This window comes from Protomyctophum bolini (genome assembly GCF_963924005.1).
Source record: "Protomyctophum bolini genome assembly, chromosome: 4".
Taxonomy (NCBI): Eukaryota; Metazoa; Chordata; class Actinopteri; order Myctophiformes; family Myctophidae; genus Protomyctophum; species Protomyctophum bolini.
In genome coordinates this window covers 40,028,886-40,051,365 of record NC_137865.1, presented here as the reverse complement: position 1 = coordinate 40,051,365, position 22,480 = coordinate 40,028,886, and the positions used below count along the sequence as shown (strand labels likewise).

The 22,480-nt window shown below is 43.5% G+C and overlaps 1 protein-coding gene across 1 annotated transcript; it reads left to right on the top strand.

The window, feature by feature from the left end:
• Positions 1-10,038: 10,038 nt before the first annotated feature.
• On the top strand, positions 10,039-22,209 carry irx5b (iroquois homeobox 5b; the record flags this gene model as incomplete). The annotated part of the gene is made up of 6 exons (XM_080762212.1): positions 10,039-10,290; positions 10,978-11,365; positions 11,621-12,312; positions 16,813-16,867; positions 20,708-20,952; positions 22,111-22,209. The coding sequence occupies 6 exons, from the start codon at positions 10,039-10,041 to the stop codon at positions 22,207-22,209; spliced, it is 1,731 nt and encodes a 576-aa protein (XP_080618338.1).
• Positions 22,210-22,480: the final 271 nt, after the last annotated feature.

Sequence of the window (22,480 nt, the reverse complement as noted above, 5' to 3'; positions counted from 1 at the left end):
GGGTTCCATATTTCCCCGCACGACCCCCCCCCCCCCCCCCCCTCGAGAACGCGGTCCTTTTCTCTGTGATAATGAAACTCGATAGCCCTGCAGAGGAACATGAATGTTTTGTTAAGAGGGGAGTATCTTGTGTTGTTCAGTTCAGGGGGTTCATCTTGACAAGATGGGGGTCTTTTTTTTTTTTTTCTGTCTGAGAGCTTCACTTATATTCCTCGTGGCTTTGCCATTGGCTTCAGTTAGACCAATAGGACTTACCACGAAATGTATTGTGTGTAAGACCTGTCATGATTGACTGAGGAGCAATAAAGATTTGATCAAGGACAAGGTTGTTTTTTTTTGAGGTGGCAAGTCAACTTGTCTATACACACTATCATAACATCTTCGTTCATCGTGGTTTTGATCGTGATCTACAATGCTGGATTTGTGATGCAAGATTGGAAGATTGCCTGATTTGTGCTTAGCCAATAGACAATTCTGTCAATGTTTTGGAGCAGCATAGCATGCAGGATAATGATACCGCCGACCCCCAGGGGAAGGGCATTGTTTTCATCTGGGTTGGCTGATTGTTTGTTTGGTTGTTAACAATTGCATTTATATATGATGATTGAGTTGATTGGGGCAAGGTCATGGATGGTCAAGGGTCACAAACAATGTCCATTGCCCAAGTTTTTTTTCCTCCACACTGTCAGATAACAAACAGGGGCTGGTGACTCCATGTGTATCAGAGGAGGTGCGTGGTTGGTTGGCTACACCCTCTCCAAGACCAAGACTGCATTAGCAGTGACTAGGGTCTATGTAGTGTAGTAAGTTCATTGTTCGACTGGAATTGGCAGGAACAACTAAGTTGCGGAGGAAAAGACCCCACCAAATGACATTCAATTAAAGGTGGCTCTCCACCAAAAGACTACTTCGGTTCCGACGTCGGATGACGTCGGTCAGCCTATGATAATAGAAAAGTATACTACTAATACCTTGTGTTTCTATAATCGATCTATTTACATGAACTGTAAGGGTTCAAAGTGTTGCAGTGCAAACCACAGACGGTATCTTCTAGACTTCTACTCTACTCTAACGTGGGTTAGAAAGTTAGCAGTTCTCCAGAGCAGCCGACCATGGGCACTTGACCCTTAATAAAGTCCTAGGAAGTCCCCTACGTCCACTAATGAAATGAAAATGTTCTGCAGTTAAGTGTAAAATATCACTTTAAGCTAATTGCTATAATGTCAGTGCAGAGTCATGGTTCACACTCACCTTCCTGGAGAAGGCCGGTTCGCTGGCCAGGGATGCCGTGTCACTCCTCAGAGACATGAGGTCACCGTCAGAGCAGGTCATGCTGTCTCCTCCTCCGTCATTGGAGCTGAAGGGACTTAGGCCTGTGGACAGCAGCAGGGTTGCCAGCTCTGCAACATGCCTCTGTTTTGGTGGAATTGGCGCTGGTGGTAACAGTATATGTTCCGGTTGGGCCAGTGGTGGTCGTCGGGGCTGACATAGAGAAAAATACATACCGGTGTATATATATATACATATAAATGTTGGGCCTTACGTCATGTGGTCCGTGGACTAACAATCTAGCTACTAACAATCATCTACCACTACCAGTGTACCCTCCCATGTGCATGCCATTAGTATACATATACTGTACACACAGTAAAGTTCTCAAGAAGGTAGATTTTTGCTGTTCTTTTCATTGCAAAAATACATATTTTTGTATCCTTTTGGGTACTTCTCGTAATTTTGATGGTGCGTTAGTCCAACAACGTGGCTTCGCGTGCGGTTAGGGACAGGGTTAGTAATGCGCCGTCGGAATAATGCTGCTGACCCCCGTCCATTGACACACCCACACGTGCATGCACACACTGGTGCATGCAGCTAAAAAATACATCGCATGGATGCACCTGGGACGTATCCTCAGTGATGTATCCTGAGGTCAACGGGGTTTCCTGAGGTCAACGGGGTTTCGGGTCTACCGACATCATACCCCTCACTCAGGCGACCCACCGGGGGTGATCAAGTCCCGACTTACGTCCCAGTAGCTACCCTCAATCAGTCCCACTAGGGAAAAACCAGGGCCACACAATCAGTTGGAACTACTCCACAACTACTCTGCCAGGGAGGTACACTTCTGGCGCACGGAAGGACTAGGCTCTGTGGGTTGTCTCCTCTCCGGGCCCCTCCTACGTCTCACCAGGCAATGGTTCCGCAGGGCAATGGTGCTGCGGCTCCGCTTGCTGCTTGCATGGCCCTCCTAAAGGCCTCACCGAGGGTTGTTTTGCTTCCTCATCACGGAGGACACAGGCTGGGGTGCCGTATACATTCCGGCTGTCACCCGTCTCTCCAGTGGTCACCAGACTATACCTGGTTGTCACATAGTCTATTCCTATGAGTCACTATAAATAGATAACTATAACAAAAAAATACATCATATATACAGTACATTGCGCACTCATGAGCCGAGGAAGGATGTTCAGTCTGTTCGTGATTCTGTTCAGTCAAAACACCATCATATCATTACGCTTTTCATTAATGTTGTGTTAGGGGATATAATCTTAAATGTCCTTCAGTTAGAACACCATTGTAATCATTCTCATTATTTCACACAGGGTGATATAAATAAGGTATGACGCAATACAGGAACGAGCAAAACCTCCATACCTGATTTATTGTTGGACTTGAATGAAGGTGATATCCCAGGAATATATAGTCACAAAACAAACACACAAACCCTCCCAGTGAAGCTCTGTTTGTGATACAAACTATACGACTTATCAGATTCAATCTGGGCCCGTGTCTCTCAAATGGCTTCAGGGTGCCACCGAATTAGCATATGAGAGAGTGTTTACAACTCAACAAAATGTCCGTCTGCCTCCCCCGAAAGTGTAGTGTTCATCTTTATCGTGCAGGTAACAAAATGAATTGGCTGCCTGGGCCTGTTGAGGACAATTAGGCCCCAGTTGGCAACAGACAGCAGAGGCAGTTTAACATCTAGAGCTGTGATTGTGCTTTAACTGTTGAGAACCGACGTCCCCAGAGAGCTAATTATAGCTCAAGCCATTGTCGCAAAACGCGCACGCACGCACGCACACGCACAATGGCTTTCTCTCTCAAATCAATTTCAATTCAAAGGGGCTTTATTGGCATGGTAAACATGCGTTGACATTGCCAAAACAAGTGTGAAAAAAATTAAAACAATTTATGTAATCAGAAATATATGAGAGCAGATTATCAGCTTGCGAAGCATTTGCTGGGCCCGGCTTATTACTGTCCTGACAAATTCACAAAACCCGTGCCTGCCTTGCCTGTGCATAACTCTGGCACCGTCCATCATCTTCCCTCATTTGACCAACCTAACCCCATCGGCTTCAAGGATTGGCTGAGCTTTGTGTCACGCCTCTGCAACAGCGTCAATATAAGTGTACCATGGAACTCCATCAACGTGTCAGCAGTTTTGAATGACATCAGGGATCCCTGTAGCTCCATGTTTAGTCAGTCGGTCGTATGGCAGTGGGTACTGCACTGGGGGTACTCTGAGAATGATCCGTACTCTGGGTCTCTGACTACAAGTTACAACAAGTTTGGGCACGAACGTCACACGAACCCACACGACCATCATTTACTAAACGCATATCATAAAAAATATTTACTACGGTAATAAAATCAAGTATAAATTCCGGCCAAACGCAAAAAAAATCACACCCGTGTAAAGTGAGTTTCGCTCTCATCACATTCCGGCCAATCACTTTTGGCGTTCTCACTTTTCTGTCCTTACTTTTTAAGCCCACAACCAATCAAATCATCTATGGGGTAAAGGGTATTTATTAAGTAGATCATATAACTGATTATTTAAACTTTTTTTCCCCACAAAATCAAAGGTGTTATGGTCGTGTTTCACCAGCATCCTGGATAGCTTGTTTCTTGGCTTAAAATAATATATATAAATATTTTTGTAAACCTCTATGGGAAAAATGAATGGAAGATGACTCACATTGTTGTGTATCTTAACACCCCCATCGCCCAGGACAAAGTTCTTTGTCCTTTCTATTAGTAACGCCCGACGCCCTAGACAAAGTTTTATCCAAAAGACCAAAAGTTATTAATATGAAAACGGATCACATAGCTCCACAGCCTGGGAGTGCCTGTTGCGCAATCCTGTGCTAGTCGCGATAGATTTATTCTTTACCCCCCGTTGTCGATGGGCTCTAGAGTGGTTTGGCTACATCTAGCTGCTACAGCCACATCCTTTAGAGTGGTTTAGCTACATCTAGCTGCTACAGCCACATCCTCTAGAGTGGTTTGGCTACATCTAGCTGCTACAGCCACATCCTCTAGAGTGGTTTGGCTACATCTAGCTGCTACAGCCACATCCTCTAGAGTGGTTTGGCTACATCTAGCTGCTACAGCCACATCCGGAACAACATCGGGTCCGTCGGTAAAAGTACTCCGTTGCTATAAATCGACTGGAAGCTATAATTTAATGGTTTAATAACCCCGGGCAATTAAGGTGTTTTTAACTGACTTGTAACTAGTCTCTCACACGTCATCACACATACAAATCAGATCTGAAAAAATGAACAGTGCACAAACCTTGTACCCTAAAGGTCATGTTTGGTTCTTTTACAGGATGACTTTTGCTTGGAACTACATGTCGGGGAATGACAACGTAGTTCTATAAATAATGTATAGCTTTGGGGTATGCTACAACGATGGTCCCTTGGGGGTTAACCACTTTCAACCTGGCATCCATATTTTGGGGCGAGTTATATACAAAGAAATAATCCAAAATGTGCAATAACCTTTTTCACAAGTCTCATAAATATATATATTAATAAAAACGTTTAATAGCAGATCTACAAGCTCACAACGCAGCATGATGATGCGATGTGTTGTGAGCTTGTAGATTGGCTAGGGCTTAAGTGGTTAATCATGATAAGATGTTTTTTTTGCTGGGAGGAGCAGAGGAATAAAGTCTCTCTCTCCTGGATTGGCATCTTCCCCCATTCCCCATGCAGGGGAGCAGAGCGCGCCACTGCATATCCCCCACTGAACACTCAGGCCTGTAAATTGTTTATCAGACACTAATGCAGTAGCCTAATCCTATTTGCATTCATATTAGTTCCCCCCGTATCGCGATCTGAGGGAATTACTTATTCGAATCCTTCTGAGGGGTAAATAACTTTATGCATGATATCAGTATCTTCATAATTCAGATCGGTGAAGTCAATTTGGTTTAAGTGCTCCTCCGCTGCGTGTCAGGAGAGGGGTTCTGAGGAAACTTATTTGGAGGCGGCTCGGATCACTGAACATGTACACACAAGGGCGGGTAATGGAATCTATCACAGGATAGAGGAGCTCTGGAAGAGAGTTAAATTCTCCCATGATGTTTACCCCCTCCACATCTTCCACTATATGGCCTTTAAGCCTTGCAGATTTGTAAATATAAATACATTCAGTTTTCATGTGCTTCCAGGTGCTTTGTGCTCAAGAATTACTTCGGTCATTTTGCACATATACCGGTAAATTAATTTCATTTTTTTTATTCAATAAAAATGCTTTTACTCTATTCTCTGTTCTATTTGGTAGAAGGAAAAGAAAAGAAAATAATATTGAAACGTAACATGTATATTAAGTAATTTTGTTCTCATTTTCTTTTAGAAATATATATGGGCATGGTCTGTTCCTAAAACCTATAGTTATATATAGTCATTTATGCTGGTGTGCAGAAGTCCCATGATTATTGTCAAATGATTAAAAAAAATATATATATATTTCCATGATATAACTTTACCTTCCTGATATCCAGAACACTGGGAAATGAGAACAGTTAGAATAGTTTAAGATGAAAAAGACACTATTGAAAATGTTCCGTTAATCACAAACCTTGAGATGTGACATGTGGAAGGAAGACATGAATGCATAATTCTGACTATAAACCTACAAACCCCTGTAAAAATATGAAAACAGAGAAAATACAGTACAGTTGAGTTGGAAAATGGTTTTGATGAAGCAGAAAAAATAGAGCAGATAGGGGAGAGGGGGGGGGGACTGACAGGATAGCGGAGCTTTGAACTTGATCAGAGATATCGCTTAAACAAAGAACAAAGCCGGCAAAGATGAAGAAGAAAGGGCTACCTGTGAGTTGTGAAAACAAAGAGGTTGAGGAAGAGAAGACATTTGCCATCGCCAACATCGGTGTGGAGTTGGAACAGTTGAAACCCATGAATATTATATTAGAGAAGGTGGTGTGCATATTATTTCCCATCAGGCAATGTCTCTGTACTCACCTCATCTGCCTGAGTGATCATGTGGCCACCTGCCTCCCGAGCGCCATCCTCACAACAAGCTGCACCAGACGTTAGACCCTGGGTTGCGGTGAAGGGCATGCAGAAGAAGGCCTCACGGCCCTCCTCCTGAGGACCGACTAGGTCCGGATCCCGAGGAGAACTTTGATCCATGATGGGAGGTCGTGAATTCTGATTCCGTTGGTGCGAAGATTGTTGGCGGTCTTGGCCATGTTCTTGATGCCACGTCCGGCGGCGATTAAGCGCCTTGTGGACTTGAGTGGAGTCATGTATCTCACACATCAGTTCCCTGCCTGGTGGTGGTGGGTTCTGGACTTGAGTGGAGTCATGTATCGAACACGTCAGTTCCCTGCCTGGTGGCGGTGGGTTCTGGACTAGAGTGGAGTCACGTATCTCACACATCAGTTCCCTGCCTGGTAGAGGTGGGTTCTGGACTTGAGTGGAGTCATGTATCGAACACATCAGTTCCCTGCCTGGTGGCGGTGGGTTCTGGACTAGAGTGGAGTCATGTATCGAACACGTCAGTTCCCTGCCTGGTGGCGGTGGGTTCTGGACTAGAGTGGAGTCACGTATCTCACACATCAGTTCCCTGCCTGGTAGAGGTGGGTTCTGGACTTGAGTGGAGTCATGTATCGAACACATTGGTTCCCTGCCTCGTGGCGGTGGGTTCTGGACTTGAGTGGAGTCGTGTATCGCACACACCAGTTCCCTGCCTGGTGGTGGTGGGTTCTGGACTATACTCGGTACTTCCTGGTGTTGTGTCACGTGATGCTGCACAACACCAGGCACTTCCTGGTCTTGAATTGGATCCACGCCGGTCACATCGGCATCTTTTGTCACCTCACTGTGGGAGAGACAGGGTTCAGTGGTATGGTGACTCAGAGACGCAGGGATTCCATCCTCAGTCTGTTGTTGTGGCGGTAGGGTCACAAGAGGCTCATGGGACATCATGTTATCTGTACATGAGAGTAAATATTACTTGATTATGGAGGAAAAAAACGGGAAGGTCCTTTTCAATCAGTGGCGTAGCTTGCTGGTGGCGTAGATTACAACCAGAAAAAGTGTTTCCAAGTGCCTAGAAATAAACAAAAAGCTTGCCAAAATGCTGTTGATCACCAGTTAAAGTATATACCGGTAAGCACTGCAGTAAGCACGTCTCATTTGCTATACCCTTTTCTTACCCCTGTCATCTGAATCTGTTTCACTCGCATAGGAAATGCCCCAGCATTTCTAACACTTAATATGGAAATCCCATGGGTGGCAATTATGTTTGAGCACAGAAAGCAGACATTTTCATACTTGGATTAATAACTATTAAAATGAGTATTTTCCAATTAATTAAACACCGTCTTTAAGTAACCTCTGGACATTTGCCCTGCGGGCTAAGCTAATTTATGGAATATTGGTGGGGAAAACAAACGAGCGATCCTTTTATGTGAAAATCCTAACAAAAGAGCGAGTGCCACATGAGAATACGGGGGGAGCTGAACTGTATATTTCCGTGAATATTCAACTTTGTACATGCAAATCGTTAACATAACTTTTTGATAGCATAAAACGCACCACAGTGTGTCAGACTGTGGGCATGCTTGTTGGGGTCTCTGAGCTGATGAAATCATTTGAGATTCCCACAGATAATCCATGCAATATTTTTGCATCCAGCCCTGAGAGAAAAAGCCCCTCTTGAGTCTCAACGGTGAGGTAGAATATAAGGGGTGAAATTGCCCCTGCCAAACAGTGGAGTGCTTTAATGAATGATGCTTAAAAAAGCGTGAAAATGCAGCTTAAAAACAGCCAGTGATTCAGAAACAGTCTGCTCATCTCTCCTGCATCATTTCACCCTGCTGCCATAAATGCATTCATGCCCGTGATGTGCTTAGCGAGACTCCTTAAGGAGAACGTTTTCCTATTACTCAGGCTTCATTATGCCAAATCAATATTCGTTTAGCAGCTGAGGTTATATAGCCCAGGCTATAGCCCTACACTTCAAGGTAGTCCCTCCAGCTCTCCCCCCCCCCCCCCCCCCCCCCCCCCCTGCACACAGCTCGGATAAGCGCTGTCGTTACAACCAATAATATTGTTCCAAGTTCTTTTTCATGCAGAAAATGTTTACTTGTGTGGTTTGTTATTGCTTAAAAGGAAACGATATAATCCCAGGAAAAAAATACATTATGTTTCGGATGGGCCTATACATATGTAGTGTTTTTTTGTTATAAATATCTTTAGATATTTTTCAACTGACCATAGACATTGAGGCATATACAGGCCCTGTTAAACAGGTTCCTTATACATTGACATTGAAATAATAATTAGGACAACAATGGATGGAACATTAAGCTCTCGACACAAGCATGCTTGTGAGCGAGAGTACATGTCTTACCTGGAAATGTCTGCCATATACAGTATAGCCTACTGTTCCCCTCCTGCAATATAAATTGAGATTGTTATTGTCCAAAGTCTTGCAGTGCTTTGCAGGAGCACGCCATCATCATAAAGAGGAACCAAAAAAAACGAACAAAAACAAACCAAAAAAACCTAGGGGTAGGCTATCTGTTTCATTTATTGTCACCGACGGCAACACACTGTCTGCAACGCCTTGTTCACACTGCAAGGTAACCCACTGACCTAAGTATACCAACATGCAAAGAAGATTAGCTGTGGGTATTCACTGAGATTAGAGACGTGCATATGGACACTATGCTGTAGTAAACCAGCATGCCTGGTATGAAGCATTAAAAATAAGCTATTGATGACTAGTAATCACATGCAATCTGACACATATAAGCAAAGGTTTTCACAGTGAAAGGATTGGATAATAACAACAATATTAGGGCATTCACAGATCACAGCACAGGGAGGTGACATCATGAACAAGTGACACAGAATGACTGCAAAATGTATACAGTTGAGATAACCTATTAGCCTATACACTATATAGTAGGCCGAGGTACAGTTGAGATAGCCTATTAGCCTACACTGTACAGTAGGCCGAGGTACAGTCATAAGTCATGTATTGCCAATATGGGACTTAATTGTCCTTACTGTACATGGAAAATATAGGATCCCCGTATAGCATTCATATACGTGTGTGTGTGTGTGTGTGTGTGTGTGTGTGTGTGTGTGTGTGTGTGTGTGTGTGTGTGTGTGTGTGTGTGTGTGTGTGTGTGTGTGTGTGTGTGTGTGTGTGTGTGTGTGTGTGTGTGTGTGTGTGTGTGTGTGTGTGTGTGTGTGTGTGTGTGTGTGTGTGTGTGTGTGAGTGATACTGCGCGTGCATGCGCATATCTGGTAACGCACATGTGTTTATGGGGTGGAGCTGAGCTGACAATCACACAATGAGTTGCCATTCCCACCGATTTCCTCCCCCTTTCAGCGAGGGGCGCGTTGCGCGCACAGTTCTCCATGACCATGTGCAGTGCGGGATCCGGCACGCACAGCTGATAGGCAGGCACTCTCGTTCTGCCCTGCCGCGGCAAAGCAAGCACCACCCAACTATCTTTACAACTCAACTCAGTGGCAGACAGTGCAGTAAAGACACGACAACACACTGAACGACTTGCAATATGTTACGGGATGACACGCATCTCCTAAAAACGCGCTCCTTTGTGGGAAACTTGCATTCCCAGATGTGACATTTTTATATTCTTTCCTCATTTGTTCTGTGCGCGTCTCCCGAGCAAAGCGCACAGTCCCAGTGGCTCACTTTTTACCCCCTCCACTTTTTTTCTTTTTTTTTTTAATCGTCATGTCGTATCCTCAGGGTTTTCTGTTCCAGCCGTCGGTCTCGCTGGCTCTTCATTCTTGCCCGCCGGGGTCGTTCAGCTCCGGTGTGATTTTAGGACCGCGGACGGAGGAACTGGGTCGCTCGTCCTCCAGGTCAGCCTTCGCGCCGTACGCGGGATCCGCGCCGTTCAGCGGCTCTCCTTCCCCCGGCTTCAACTCTCACCTGCCGTACGGCGGAGAGCCCCGGGCAGCGGCAACTTTGAGCTCGTTCGTGGTAAGTATAGCGAAGTAGTACCAAAGTTAAGAAAAAGGGTGACTGAAGGGAGTTGTCAGTTGTGTGATGTGTTTTGTTTGCTAAGTGCCTGCAAAGTGCGTGCAGATGAAGCGCATGAAGACATGCAGGTGCCCTCTGTTATTGTTGAGCTGTGCACTAGTGCACATACTGTAGTGGAAACCGTAAAATTGATTATTGATATCAATTGATATAAACCATTTTTTACCAAGGTCGTTTTACAAAAATCTGGTCAAACTTGAATTAATTTTATAGGCCATACTTTCTTTCTTACAAATGTTTGTTTAAAGTGTAACTTTATCCAAGGAAACCAAATTGCAACACATTTTGAGAGACACATATAGGCATATTCAAGTATTTATTTTATAGCAAGTAAATACCGTATTACTTACTTACTTACTTTATATACAATTCTTCCAATAGTTCTGAAAATTGTGTTGATTAACCTATGCATTAATTTAATTTATTAAAAGTGTATAATGGGCACTGAGTTACGCATATACATGTTTTAAGCTATTTTGCTAAGACCAGAAGGCTTTTACAAAATGATATAGGCTAATTCATGATTTCACAGCACTCCACTCCACATATGTAGCCTATAGTGTCTGAAGAAGGACACATGTTCTGATGTTCTGATACCAAAATACATCAAACTGTTCACTTTTCCAGGGCTCTGCATATGACCCGTCCATGGACTATCATCCGTTCGGAGGGGCCCTGGGACCCTACCCGTACGGAGACCCTGCGTACCGCAAGAATGCAACCAGGGACGCCACGGCCACCCTCAAAGCGTGGCTCAACGAGCACCGCAAGAACCCCTATCCCACCAAAGGAGAGAAGATCATGCTGGCCATCATCACCAAGATGACCCTGACCCAGGTGTCCACGTGGTTCGCCAACGCCCGCCGGCGCCTGAAGAAGGAGAACAAAATGACGTGGACGCCCAGGAACCGGAGCGAGGACGAGGAGGAAGACGACAACATTGACCTGGAGAGGAACGACGAGGAGGACGAGCCCATCAAGTCGTCCAACGAGCTGGCGTCAAAGAATGAGTCTGGTGCGTTGATTATTAATTAATCTATTTATAATTTGAATTTTCTTTTTGCTAATCTGCTTTTTAAATTTGAGTTGGCATATGCTATTATTGTTAGTGTTTGTCATACTATTTTATAGTATCTTATTTTATTTAGTTTTAGTCACTCAGAGAGAATTTTATGAGCATGTTCGAGCATATAGGCTGTGTGCGTGTTTGTTACTCTGCATCTTTTGACCTTAAAATATGCTAATCTTCTTGGCCTGCTCCATTCTGTAGCTGGACAACATCCAACAAACCCCTGCGAGAAATACAATGAGGACAACAGCAGCGGCGGTGACGTGGAACGGGGCTTAACTGATCCGGATTTTAAGGACCGGGGGGACAAGAGAATGTCCCAAGCGTCAGGGCCCGTCACCACCGGTGGTGCATCTCCCCAAAACGCTCCACTCGGGATCCTCAGAGTTCAAGAGTCAGACCGCACACCGAGTCCGGCGTCGAAGCGCACCAACGACTCCGACGTCTCCAACACCACCACCTCTGTCATACACTCGCAGAACCCAGCTCCCAAACCAAAATTGTGGTCGCTCGCTGAGATTGCGACTTCTTCGGACAACAAATGCAAAGGATCTAGTGAAAGTTCACACGCCATGGGAACGGTTACGGGCCCGGCGCACATAACCTCCTCGTCGTCGCGGAACCAATTCCCTCACAGCGCCGCCCTGTCGAGACACCTCTATTACACGTCTCCGTTTATTCCCGGCTACTCAAACTATGGCACTTTCGGACACTTGCACGGCAACGGCCCTGGATCAAACATGGGCTCGGCAGCGTGTTTAAACGGATTACATCAGACTATGCTGCAGAGAGCAGAGCTGGCAATGACCAGGGACAGTAAACTGAGAGGCCAGACACAATTAGATATCTGTAAAGATTTAACACACCACGAACTCAAGAAAGGTATGATGAATGTGAAAGATTTGAGGGACATTTGAAGGGAGGCGGCAGACTTTTATTTATTTGGACCGTGCGTGCAGTAGCCTATTTGTGGGATACCCTTCTGCCATGGCCTGGAATTCTAAAGTTCTAAATTCGACTATTAATAAAAAGGAGAAGCCCACATACAGGCCACAGACTATTATTTAGTGACATGACTATACAATTTTAGACTGCATTTTTTTCTATGTTCATAAAGATGTAATCTTTGTAGTGCATTTCTGCACAAAACGCAAGTTACTCATTAAAGGCTAGTTTTATGAATATGTAAGTAACCACTCTCAGTTTTTACTTAAGCAATTATTTTTGCAGTGTTATGTGAAGTGAATGGGCTGGCCTGATTCATGACCCCCCCCTCTCCCCTCCCACCACCTCATCAGAATAACTTAAAATACTAATATAATTCCCACAGGTGGCCTATAAGATCTAGGCCTAAGCAAAATGTATAATTTCCACAGGCCTTGCAGGAACACAAACCAAAGAGTGCAGTAAGCCTTGTAGGTCTACAGAGTCATCCTAAACCATGACCATTTAATCAAGCAGACAAATAATACAAAAATGTTGGCCTTTTATCTTCACTCGAGTCACTCACTGTCAAAGAAACGATTATAGCCTTCTGTAATATAAGGGACTTAAGTTCACAGCTTACAATTCCGCTGTTCTGACAAACAGGAAAAACTGTGACATTCAGTTTCTTTACAGCTCGGCCCCCATATTTAATCACAGATAACCTTCCTGGACAAATATCAACAGCTAAGAGGCTTACACTTTCTTGGGGCATCTTTTAGGAATTAATTGTGTAAATTTCAGATCTAGTTGGTTTTCTTTTGAAGGCGGGGGATTTGCTCTGATCCTGTATATTCTGCGGATCCCAGGAGCAACAAACATGGGAAGGAAAATCATATCAGTCTCTAAGCTGTGTGCACACTCCACAATAACTCGGAATGAAAGTGTAATCTGCACCGTGCTGTAGTGAAACGAGAACATGTTTCATGTGCTATGGGATTGTAATGCCCCCGAGAATGCCTTTAGATGCGATGACACACAGTAAACTCCTCTGTGTTCGTTTATCCATTTGTAACTCGGGAGGATGCACGAATGTAACCAAAGTGGACCCGTTTGGTTGCAAATCGTATACATTCTCACTCAGAGGATTTTTACTGTGTGCACTTTTTGTGCACGCGCCCATGCACTTGTGCTCTGTAACCACGCCTTTCAGTCTGTCTGTCTGTCTGTCCCCGGGACATGGTTTCATGCTTTTAAAATGTTTCATATCGTCACTGTCGGGCCGAAAACTCTTATCTCCAAATTTTTTAATCCGATTTTTTACTTAATACTGCGTCACACTAAAGTAATAAATAGCCAATCAACAAGCTTACAATGCGTGTCATTGCGACACGTTGTGACCTTGTAGATCTGCTATTTTTAATGGTTACGTTTGTATGGATTTGATACATATTGAACCAATGCAAAGTATAAGCAAGAGCTGACTAATTCATAATAACTACATTTGATCCATTGGAAGGAACACAGGTTTTTCTTCCATTTTATGAAAAGTAAAGGTTTTGAACATACCGGTAAGACGTTAATTCCACCCGATGATATTTAACACATTTCCAATACTTTTGGATTATTTGCTCCGAGTTATGTTGTGTTAAGACTAGAAGGGCCCATTTTCACTGCGATAAATGAACACTGGCACGTAACTCTAGGTCCCACACTCACGCCCACGCACTTCATTCCCATTACTGTGGATGGGCATTTCAACCATGTCGTGGCTAATATACAATATTTATAGCTTATGTATTTAGGCCTGACGTCGAAATTGAAAAAAAGTCTTCTGAAAGAATATATGTTCAATTTTCAAAGATTTGTGCCGCATTTTCACGATTTTTCAAAGATAGCAGACCTACAAGCTTGTAGCGTGCCACTCAGTGGTGCGCTATGAGCTTGTAGATCTGCTATTTTTCAATGGCTAAAGAATAACGTAATGCTTAAAACACCAAAAGGGGTTCCAGCCCAAAATGTGTTTTAAGGACAGGTTAAGCATATAATAAAAACAGCTGCCATTACTTTGGATCACAGCAATGTTTGCTAATTCAGATACCTTTCCTTACCAAAAAGAGACACAGGTATATAACATTTAAGTGCCTTGCTCACGAGCATATTGCTGTATAGCGTGACCATTCTAGGTACAAAGATATATTTAGGAAGTGTTTGCTTTATTTTAGTCTCTCGAGTCGAGACAGACTGTTGACTCAAATTCAAGGAAATAGAGGGTGCTGTTTTTCCTTTATTTTTCTGACGATGGGTTCTCAGATTGGCTTCATTTAGCCCATTTTGGGCAGGAACCCCTTTTGGTGTTTTAAACATCATGTTATAATTTAGCTATTGAAAAATAGCAGATCTACAAGCTCATAGCACGCGCTACGAGCTTGTAGGTCTGCTATTTTTGAAAAGTCGTGAAAATGTGGCACAGATCTTTGAAAATATATTTCAGAGCGAACATTTTTAACTAAAATATTGGCTTCTGAGGGGTCCCTGGAACTACATATTTTGAAATGGGGGTCCGTGGCCCAATAGAGATAATTCTGGGGGTCCTTGACATGAAAAAGGTTGAGTACCACTGACATAGAAACATGGTTTTCAGAAAAATGTTCTTTTTCTTTTAATCGACCTCAGTCCAAAATGGATTAGACAGGATAGTATAGAGAAATGGCAGACACTGGATGAGGGACATACAACGTGGGTCTCTAACCAGACTCAAACCAGGGATGTTACTACAGTATTACTGAGGGCGGTCATCCACCGGTACCTCCCGCAGAGTCCTGCAGCACCTGCAGCCTTACGACTGTTAGGCAGCCAAACACAGTCTGACATTTAACTTCACATATAGCTTGCCACCTTGCACTCACAGGGAAATATTGATCCACAATGAGAATAAGAAAGTGTTAATGTGTTTACGTGTGTGTGTGTGTGTGTGTGTGTGTTTGTGTGTGCGTGCATGCGGGTGCGCACGTAAGTAAACGTGTGCATGTGTCTGGCAAATAGCCGTCAATAATTCATGATCTGAGACAACAGAGTGCCACTGACAATAATGAGGAAATAATGAAACCGCTTATCGATCAGCTTAAATAAACCTGGAACGACTCCGAAGGCCGATCTCAGCATGCAGTCAGTCAGTAAGAAAGAATACAGGCAGTCCCCAAAAGTATTATGTAAGATAACTGTGTCCTGTTTTCTGTAATCAAAGCAGTGACCGCAATCAATGTGACACAGAGCACGATCAGGGTTGTGTCATCAGCTTGAAAGAGGATACACTTTAGAATCTCGAATGTTCATTTAACCACTAAAACCATATAGACTTTGTTGACCGGTGTTCTCCAGGGATCTGTACTTGGCCCTCCTCATTTGTGAGCTTGGAGATCTGTTATTTTCACCAAATGTTTTCCTGTCATGACATGCCCAGAATTCCCAGAAGAGGGTGGTTAGAAAGTGTAGAAATGGACCCTTACGGGGGAGCACAGCCCCAATACTGTATTTAATCATAGATACATTTTCTGGACTTTAGGCTTAGTCCATGTATCTCTGAGACTTGAGTGAGTTACATTAACATTCAGGATTTTGCAGTGTAGTGTGCAAATAATTTGGGAGGCAGTTGCCAAAGCAGATTTGTAACCTCATTTGTAAGTATTCAATTATAATATATACCGGTATTTAAATATTTCAGTGATATATTGTTACTCCCAGACGTATCTATAGTGTATTATTGATTATTTGTTATTATTGGACCCCAGGGAGATTAGCTGTCGGCCCGGCGTTAGCCAAATTATGGATCCATTTAATAAACAATAATATACTGTATACGTGAATGATCATATTTTAGGAGTATTCTTTGTAAGTGGTAGTGCAAACTGCAAAGACAAACACTCAATGTCGAGTCTATGCATGTGCCTCTGGCTAGGGTTGAATTTTAATGTGCATTTCTCCTCTACGAAAGTACTGCTATTTGAGGCCTTATGTTTGGAAATATAGTTTCAGCCAGCAGGCATGTCAACAGTTATTACCATCTGAATATTCTTTCCCTGTGAATACATCTTTGGATAAACGGTATAGTTTGTATCATTCATAAATACAAACAACGATAATTGCATTACTTTGGAAATGTATTATTTGGCTTATGTTTTTCCCATGAAGCTGAGGAACATCAGAACTTCAGATAGAATAAGTGGACAAAGAAAATAATCCTAAATATACAAATAAACATAATTCAAATGATTTCCACAATAGCCTACACGTTGCCCTCAAAATGTTACACTAGGATCTCTCATAACTTATCTCTTACACAGTGAAAAATCATCCGTAATATAGTATGAATTTGTCATTCTTTGAGACTATATACAAATTTAAACCAAATGGTTATAATGTGTAAATTTTAAAATTTAAATGAACAATGATGATTTTTTTCTGTGTAGAAAGCTTCCTCGCACATGTGCTACATTGCTCAAAACCACACCTCTGTAGAGCTGGGTCGGTCCCTAAGCCTTTTGCTTCCAGCTGTGTGTTTACACCAAGCTAAACACTGTCAGACAATGTCGAGCATGTGACTCAAGCAGCACGGAGCCCATGCAGCCACCGGCCAACCCACAGGACTGGCAGATGTCTGCTGCTGATGCCACTCAGGCCTCCTGCCAGGCAGTTCCTTTGCCCTCTTTTGCTTGTCTCTCTCCAGGACCACCCATACAACAGCTGGGCTCACAGTGCTGGCTTCTCACAGCCGGACCACCGTAGGATGCTCTCAGTGGAAGGAAGGTAATGCACTGTCCCCCGAAATAAACCCTTTCCCTGGTGACACGTATTGTATAGCCATTGGGGCTGAGAGAACCTTTAATCTTTTTGTATTATTACATTTTAAATTATTCTTAATTTCTTGTGACCATTAATGACCTTCTGTTCTGCTTAAAAACTTTAAGCACTGTGTGTACTCAGCTGCTTACATCAAATGTCAAAACTGAATGAAGGTAAGAAATAAGCTAACCCTCGGATGTGCTTTAAGATTATAAGACCTTTAATGTTACATTGCCTGTATAGGCCTATTGCCTTTCTCCCACAAATGATAGGGAAACTGTGCCGCTGATGAAGTGGCACGCAGATAGTGCTGGTTGAGTAGGTCTGTGTAATCCATTCAAACCACAACCACTGTTCTGTCATTTACTTTACTGCAATACATAGAAGACACTATAGTGGACATTAATATAGTCCTTAAGATGAACAGGGGAGCGATGCTTCAAAATGGGTGACGTTACCTTGTAAAATGCACATGATAATAGATGATGGATGAACGATTGAACGTGCATTATAATTAGTATTAGAATTATTATCATCATTATATTATATTAGTATTATTATTACTCTGTAAACTAATAATTGGTAACATATGAGCTAAAGAGAATGAATTAATTCTCTTTAGCTCATATAGGTAACTATCTTGAGACACTTGAGAAATCTTTGAGAGATCTTTATATGCCTTCACTTTGCCTTGAGCACCACCTAGTGTCACAAGCATCCAGTATTAGGGATCTCTGAGTCTGTATGTTGTCTATCCTTGCTATCTCGAGAACCATTCATCCAATGGACTTGGTGGGTGTATTACTAAGGGCCCCAAGTCTGAAGTCAAACGGGTGAGTGGTTCTCCAGAACGGGCCCAGTCGAAACCGACAAGCGCTCTAGTGCAATCAAATATGCACGGGTACTGCTCTATCTATCTATCTAAGGCTCTGTGTGTACGTACGTCTGTAATCCACGTAACTCAAGAACCGTTTGCCGCACCGACTTCAAATTTGACACGCACGTTCCACACCACCACAGGGAATGCAGTGTCCAGAACCAGCACAAAATCCTCTGCCCCAGCTCTGGACAGATCTGGCCTGTTCTGACATCACACTGGTGTTCTGACATCTGCATAAACTCCAAGTTGGAAAATGCATTTCCAACTTGCATCGTTCCAAGTAGGCCAGTGCCCAACAGGCACCACTATAGTACATTTAATTGGCTTATCAAGTCAAGTCCAAAGTTTATACAAGTACACAGTCATGAGTTCAGGGATTCTTTCTTCTCTGCCAATAACCACTTGGGATTTGTTCTCTTAATTTTTCTCTTCTTTTTTGTATGCTCTGCATGCTGCTGACACATCTCTTTGCATTATGTTTTAACAAAATGCAAGACAGTACAAATATATAACAAAATCTAAATCTAATGATGTTCTTACTGGCAGTAATAGAACAAAGGATTGCTAGTGTAAAGTACCTTGTATCACTTCAGCAACCAACCATCCTACACATTAATCACAATAATTCTAATGTTCCATTCCAAAGTCTTTTTCAGATCAGGTGACAATTCCGGGAATAATATTTTGGAATGGAGATACACAGAGGATTAAACACGCTCACTTCCCTGTTTCACCCTGCTAGGCCTAGGAGATTTAGCTAGGTGTGTGGCAGATGGTGCCGTTTGCTTGCAGTCATACCTCCAGTGACCCTTGCTGTTGAATATCACACAGTGGGACGCAGCCTTCCATGTGTTTTGCTCTGATGCATTCTGTCATCTTCAGTTTCTCACTGCAGCGCTGTTGGCCACTGATGCCGATGCCAACCTACTCAACCGATCTTCAAATTAATTATATATATCCTTAAATGCATCAATAACACAAATAACCGTAGAGCTTTAAATTACTTTTACCATTTTCTATACCTTAATCTGATTAAGTTAGTAAATCCAGGAAGGAGTGGTACAGGTGAAACATTACACAACTCCATCCAGAGCGCACCGCAGCACACAGCATGCACGCTGGGTCTTATGCTAGTTTGCCTTTTTACGGCATTTGGGACAAAAGACTATGTAGCGTATCTGGACGGGTGTCCAGAAAAATAAAAATAAAGCATTCAAAATAAGCGATTTAGCGGTGCGCTCTGGACGGAGTTATGTACATTTTCACCTGTGAAAAGAAAATGGTTAATCCGGAATTCTCCTTTAAGTAATAGGCCTATAATTCAATTGAATTGTGTGGCATTAATCATTCATGCATAGTGTACAGTGGCAAACCTATAATATAGCTTAATCTTTACATCTCTACAGAAGCACGATTGATACCGCTCACCGGCCGTTGGATATGGTATATGGAGCTGCCTGTAAGGTGACTTTTGAGTACCGGTACTCGTGAACGATTAAAAGACATGTCCCATGTATATGGCTTTGAGGTTTTATCAATGTATTTTGGAGATTCACGACCAAGTTTAAAATATTTCGGTCCCATATGCTCATGATGACATCCGGATCTCCATGGGCGCATTGGGCGGGTCGGTAGGATCAGTGATTCTGGTTCTTGTAAACTTCCTATCCGACCGACTCAATGCCAGGCACCTCGGGTCGTAGTTGTGGTTTCCTCAGGAACTGTATTTTCTAGTTGTGGGCATGAGTAGCCGCAAACCACAACTCGCATCGGTGCAACCATGCACACTTGCAATTAAGATGAGCAAATCGGCTATATTAGTATTTTTTTTTTTTTTTTAATGATGTACGATGATAAGAGCGCCCCTCACTTCACACGGGTGTGATTTTTGCCCCTCCTAAATACAGCTTTTGTCCCCACAAAATGTCTGCAACACAAACATTAAATGCCATTGACAATGAAGGGAAAATCTACGTCATCTTGTCCCCACACGTCTCATATTTTCCACTGACAATGAAAGGATCAATTAGGTCAAACGGTCATTCTGATTGGCCAGTATGAGATGATTCATGATGCGCCCCTCACTTCACACGGGTGTTACAGGGAGTGGGGAACACCCCCTGTATAATGGTATGCCCCAGCAGCACTGGGGGAAGTTGTCTTGTTTACATCCTGTCTTCAGTTCGATTACAGTCATACTACATACTACTACTACTGTCTCGTGTCTCCTGATTTATACATACACAAACAACGGGTGTGATTTCTTTTTTGTTTTTTAGTTTGTTTTTTTACAATTCTTTAATTTCACATTCAATGCTATTGCACAATTCTCTCTTTTTTGTCTTAGTTGAACAGGCCTTTTCTGTCACAGGATAGTGTAAAACTGCAAATGTGCTGCTAACACACTCTCCAGCAGAGCACGGTGGTCTCTGTTTCCACCTAGTGGACAAATGTGTTATTATTTATCAAACTTAAATTGTGACTATTTTGTATTTCTTGCTTCTTTCCTAATTCGGACAAGACAGCACGGAGCAGCCAGGAAGCCATGACATTAAAGGCAACACCTTTTACATTAAGGTACAGGTAAGCATTAAGAAAATGTGTTAGTAAGAACCTTTTTATAATCGTGTTCCCACTCCCAGGCGGCAGCCAGGCGCCCCATCTTGTTGCATCTGACAGTCCCGAGGAGGAGGGAGCCCCATGCGGTGCTAGGGCCTCCCCTGAGCAGACGGCCCGGCCTCACGCTTCACCTGCTTCAGTCAACGGCACGCTGGGAACACCACCAGGTCTCCCCGGTCGCCCCGAGAAGCGAGGCAGCGATAGCATGTTGACAGTGTCACACATGAACTGCCAGGGCAGCCTCTCCTCCCCCGTGCCAGCTCAATCAGTGAAATTCCTCCAGCCTAGCTTCAGCTGTTATCGCTGTTGGAGACAGGCCTTTTTTTGGTCTCCGTCCCTTAATAGTGCTGAGCACCACCTTGACTGGCTGTCTCTCTATTATCGTCAATAAATGCCTAATTTTGCGATGGAGTATAATAGGCTTAGGCTATAAATTAAGCTTTAGCCTAGCTAATTCCAATACAGATAACTGCCCAGCAGTTCTCAAAATACAGGGGGGTTGTGTCAACTTGTGTGAGAACAAGATATATTGTGTGATTGATATTGTAAGATTTATTGAACAGGACTATTGTTTTAGCGTGTAATAGGGGTACATGTTGGGGAGGTCAATGGAGCAGGAAATATGCTGGCTTCCCACCATGGTAAAGCCATGGGGGCAGACTGCTGAGGCCAGGTGGAGTGGTGTGTTGCCACATGGAAGAGCAGATAGGGCCAGAGCAATAGGCGACGGTTTGGACCATGGCCTTTAGCTTAAAATGTCCTGGGGTTTGTGGACAGAAGCGTTTTAATAAATGATGCTATATGGCAAATACTGCATAATAACTGTAAGGCCTACCAACAATTCTAAACAGATATAATTGTGATAGTAGTAATTAAGATAGTAATAATCTTCAAATTAATCATTTTAATAGTGTCCTCAAAAGTTGAGGCCTGCCAAATTTGAGGACGGAAATTTCTGCTGTGATTGGACGGAAATTGGAAATTGGTGCTGTGATTGGAAGGACAAATGAAATGACCATGTATGGTGGCGAAATTGCAGCTGTGATTGGCTGAAGGTGTGCCATTCTGCACGCACAGATAGACACTAGATGGTGCTAGAGCACCTGTCCTCTGGACAGTGTAAAATATGTGGCCCATGGTGACATCGATCAATTCTGGATTAAAAGTTTCTAATAATATAATAATTTATGGCCCAAAAATCTATAAATATCACACTATTGAGGCAACCGGTGGTTCCATGCGCCGCACAAGGTGCCCTTTTTTCACACGTCCAATAGGCCACTGTTCCTCTGCACCCCTCCTCCAATCACAGGCAGGCTTCTGTGTCGACTCGTGATAATGAAATAATGTATAGCTGCCAATGCCAAAAGTTGTCGCTCCCGTTGAGGATGCTGTCCTCGACTGTCATGTCACGCGTGTCCGCCAGCTCCACCTTCGTCACCTCGATGAAGGCAGGGGTCGGCAAAATGACCCAGACCCTCTGATATCAGCACAGCGTCCACCAGCGCTGCCGTGTGACACGTAAAGTCGCACTTTAGTCTGCCCAGCAGGGGGAGGGGACTGTGAGTGACACCGGCCGCTGAGCTCTCTGATTGCACACTCTGGGGGTGGGGCTAACACTTGGCACGGTCCGACTGCTCTCGTGACTGTCGCCGTACCACCATGCTACCATAGAGTTATATATATATAACCTAGAGACCGGACAACCCCGCCCACGGCTATTCTTGTCAATGGAAGTCTGCCCGAAGTACCATTATAACTCTATGGTTGGCTCGAAGTTGAGAGCGGTTTGCACT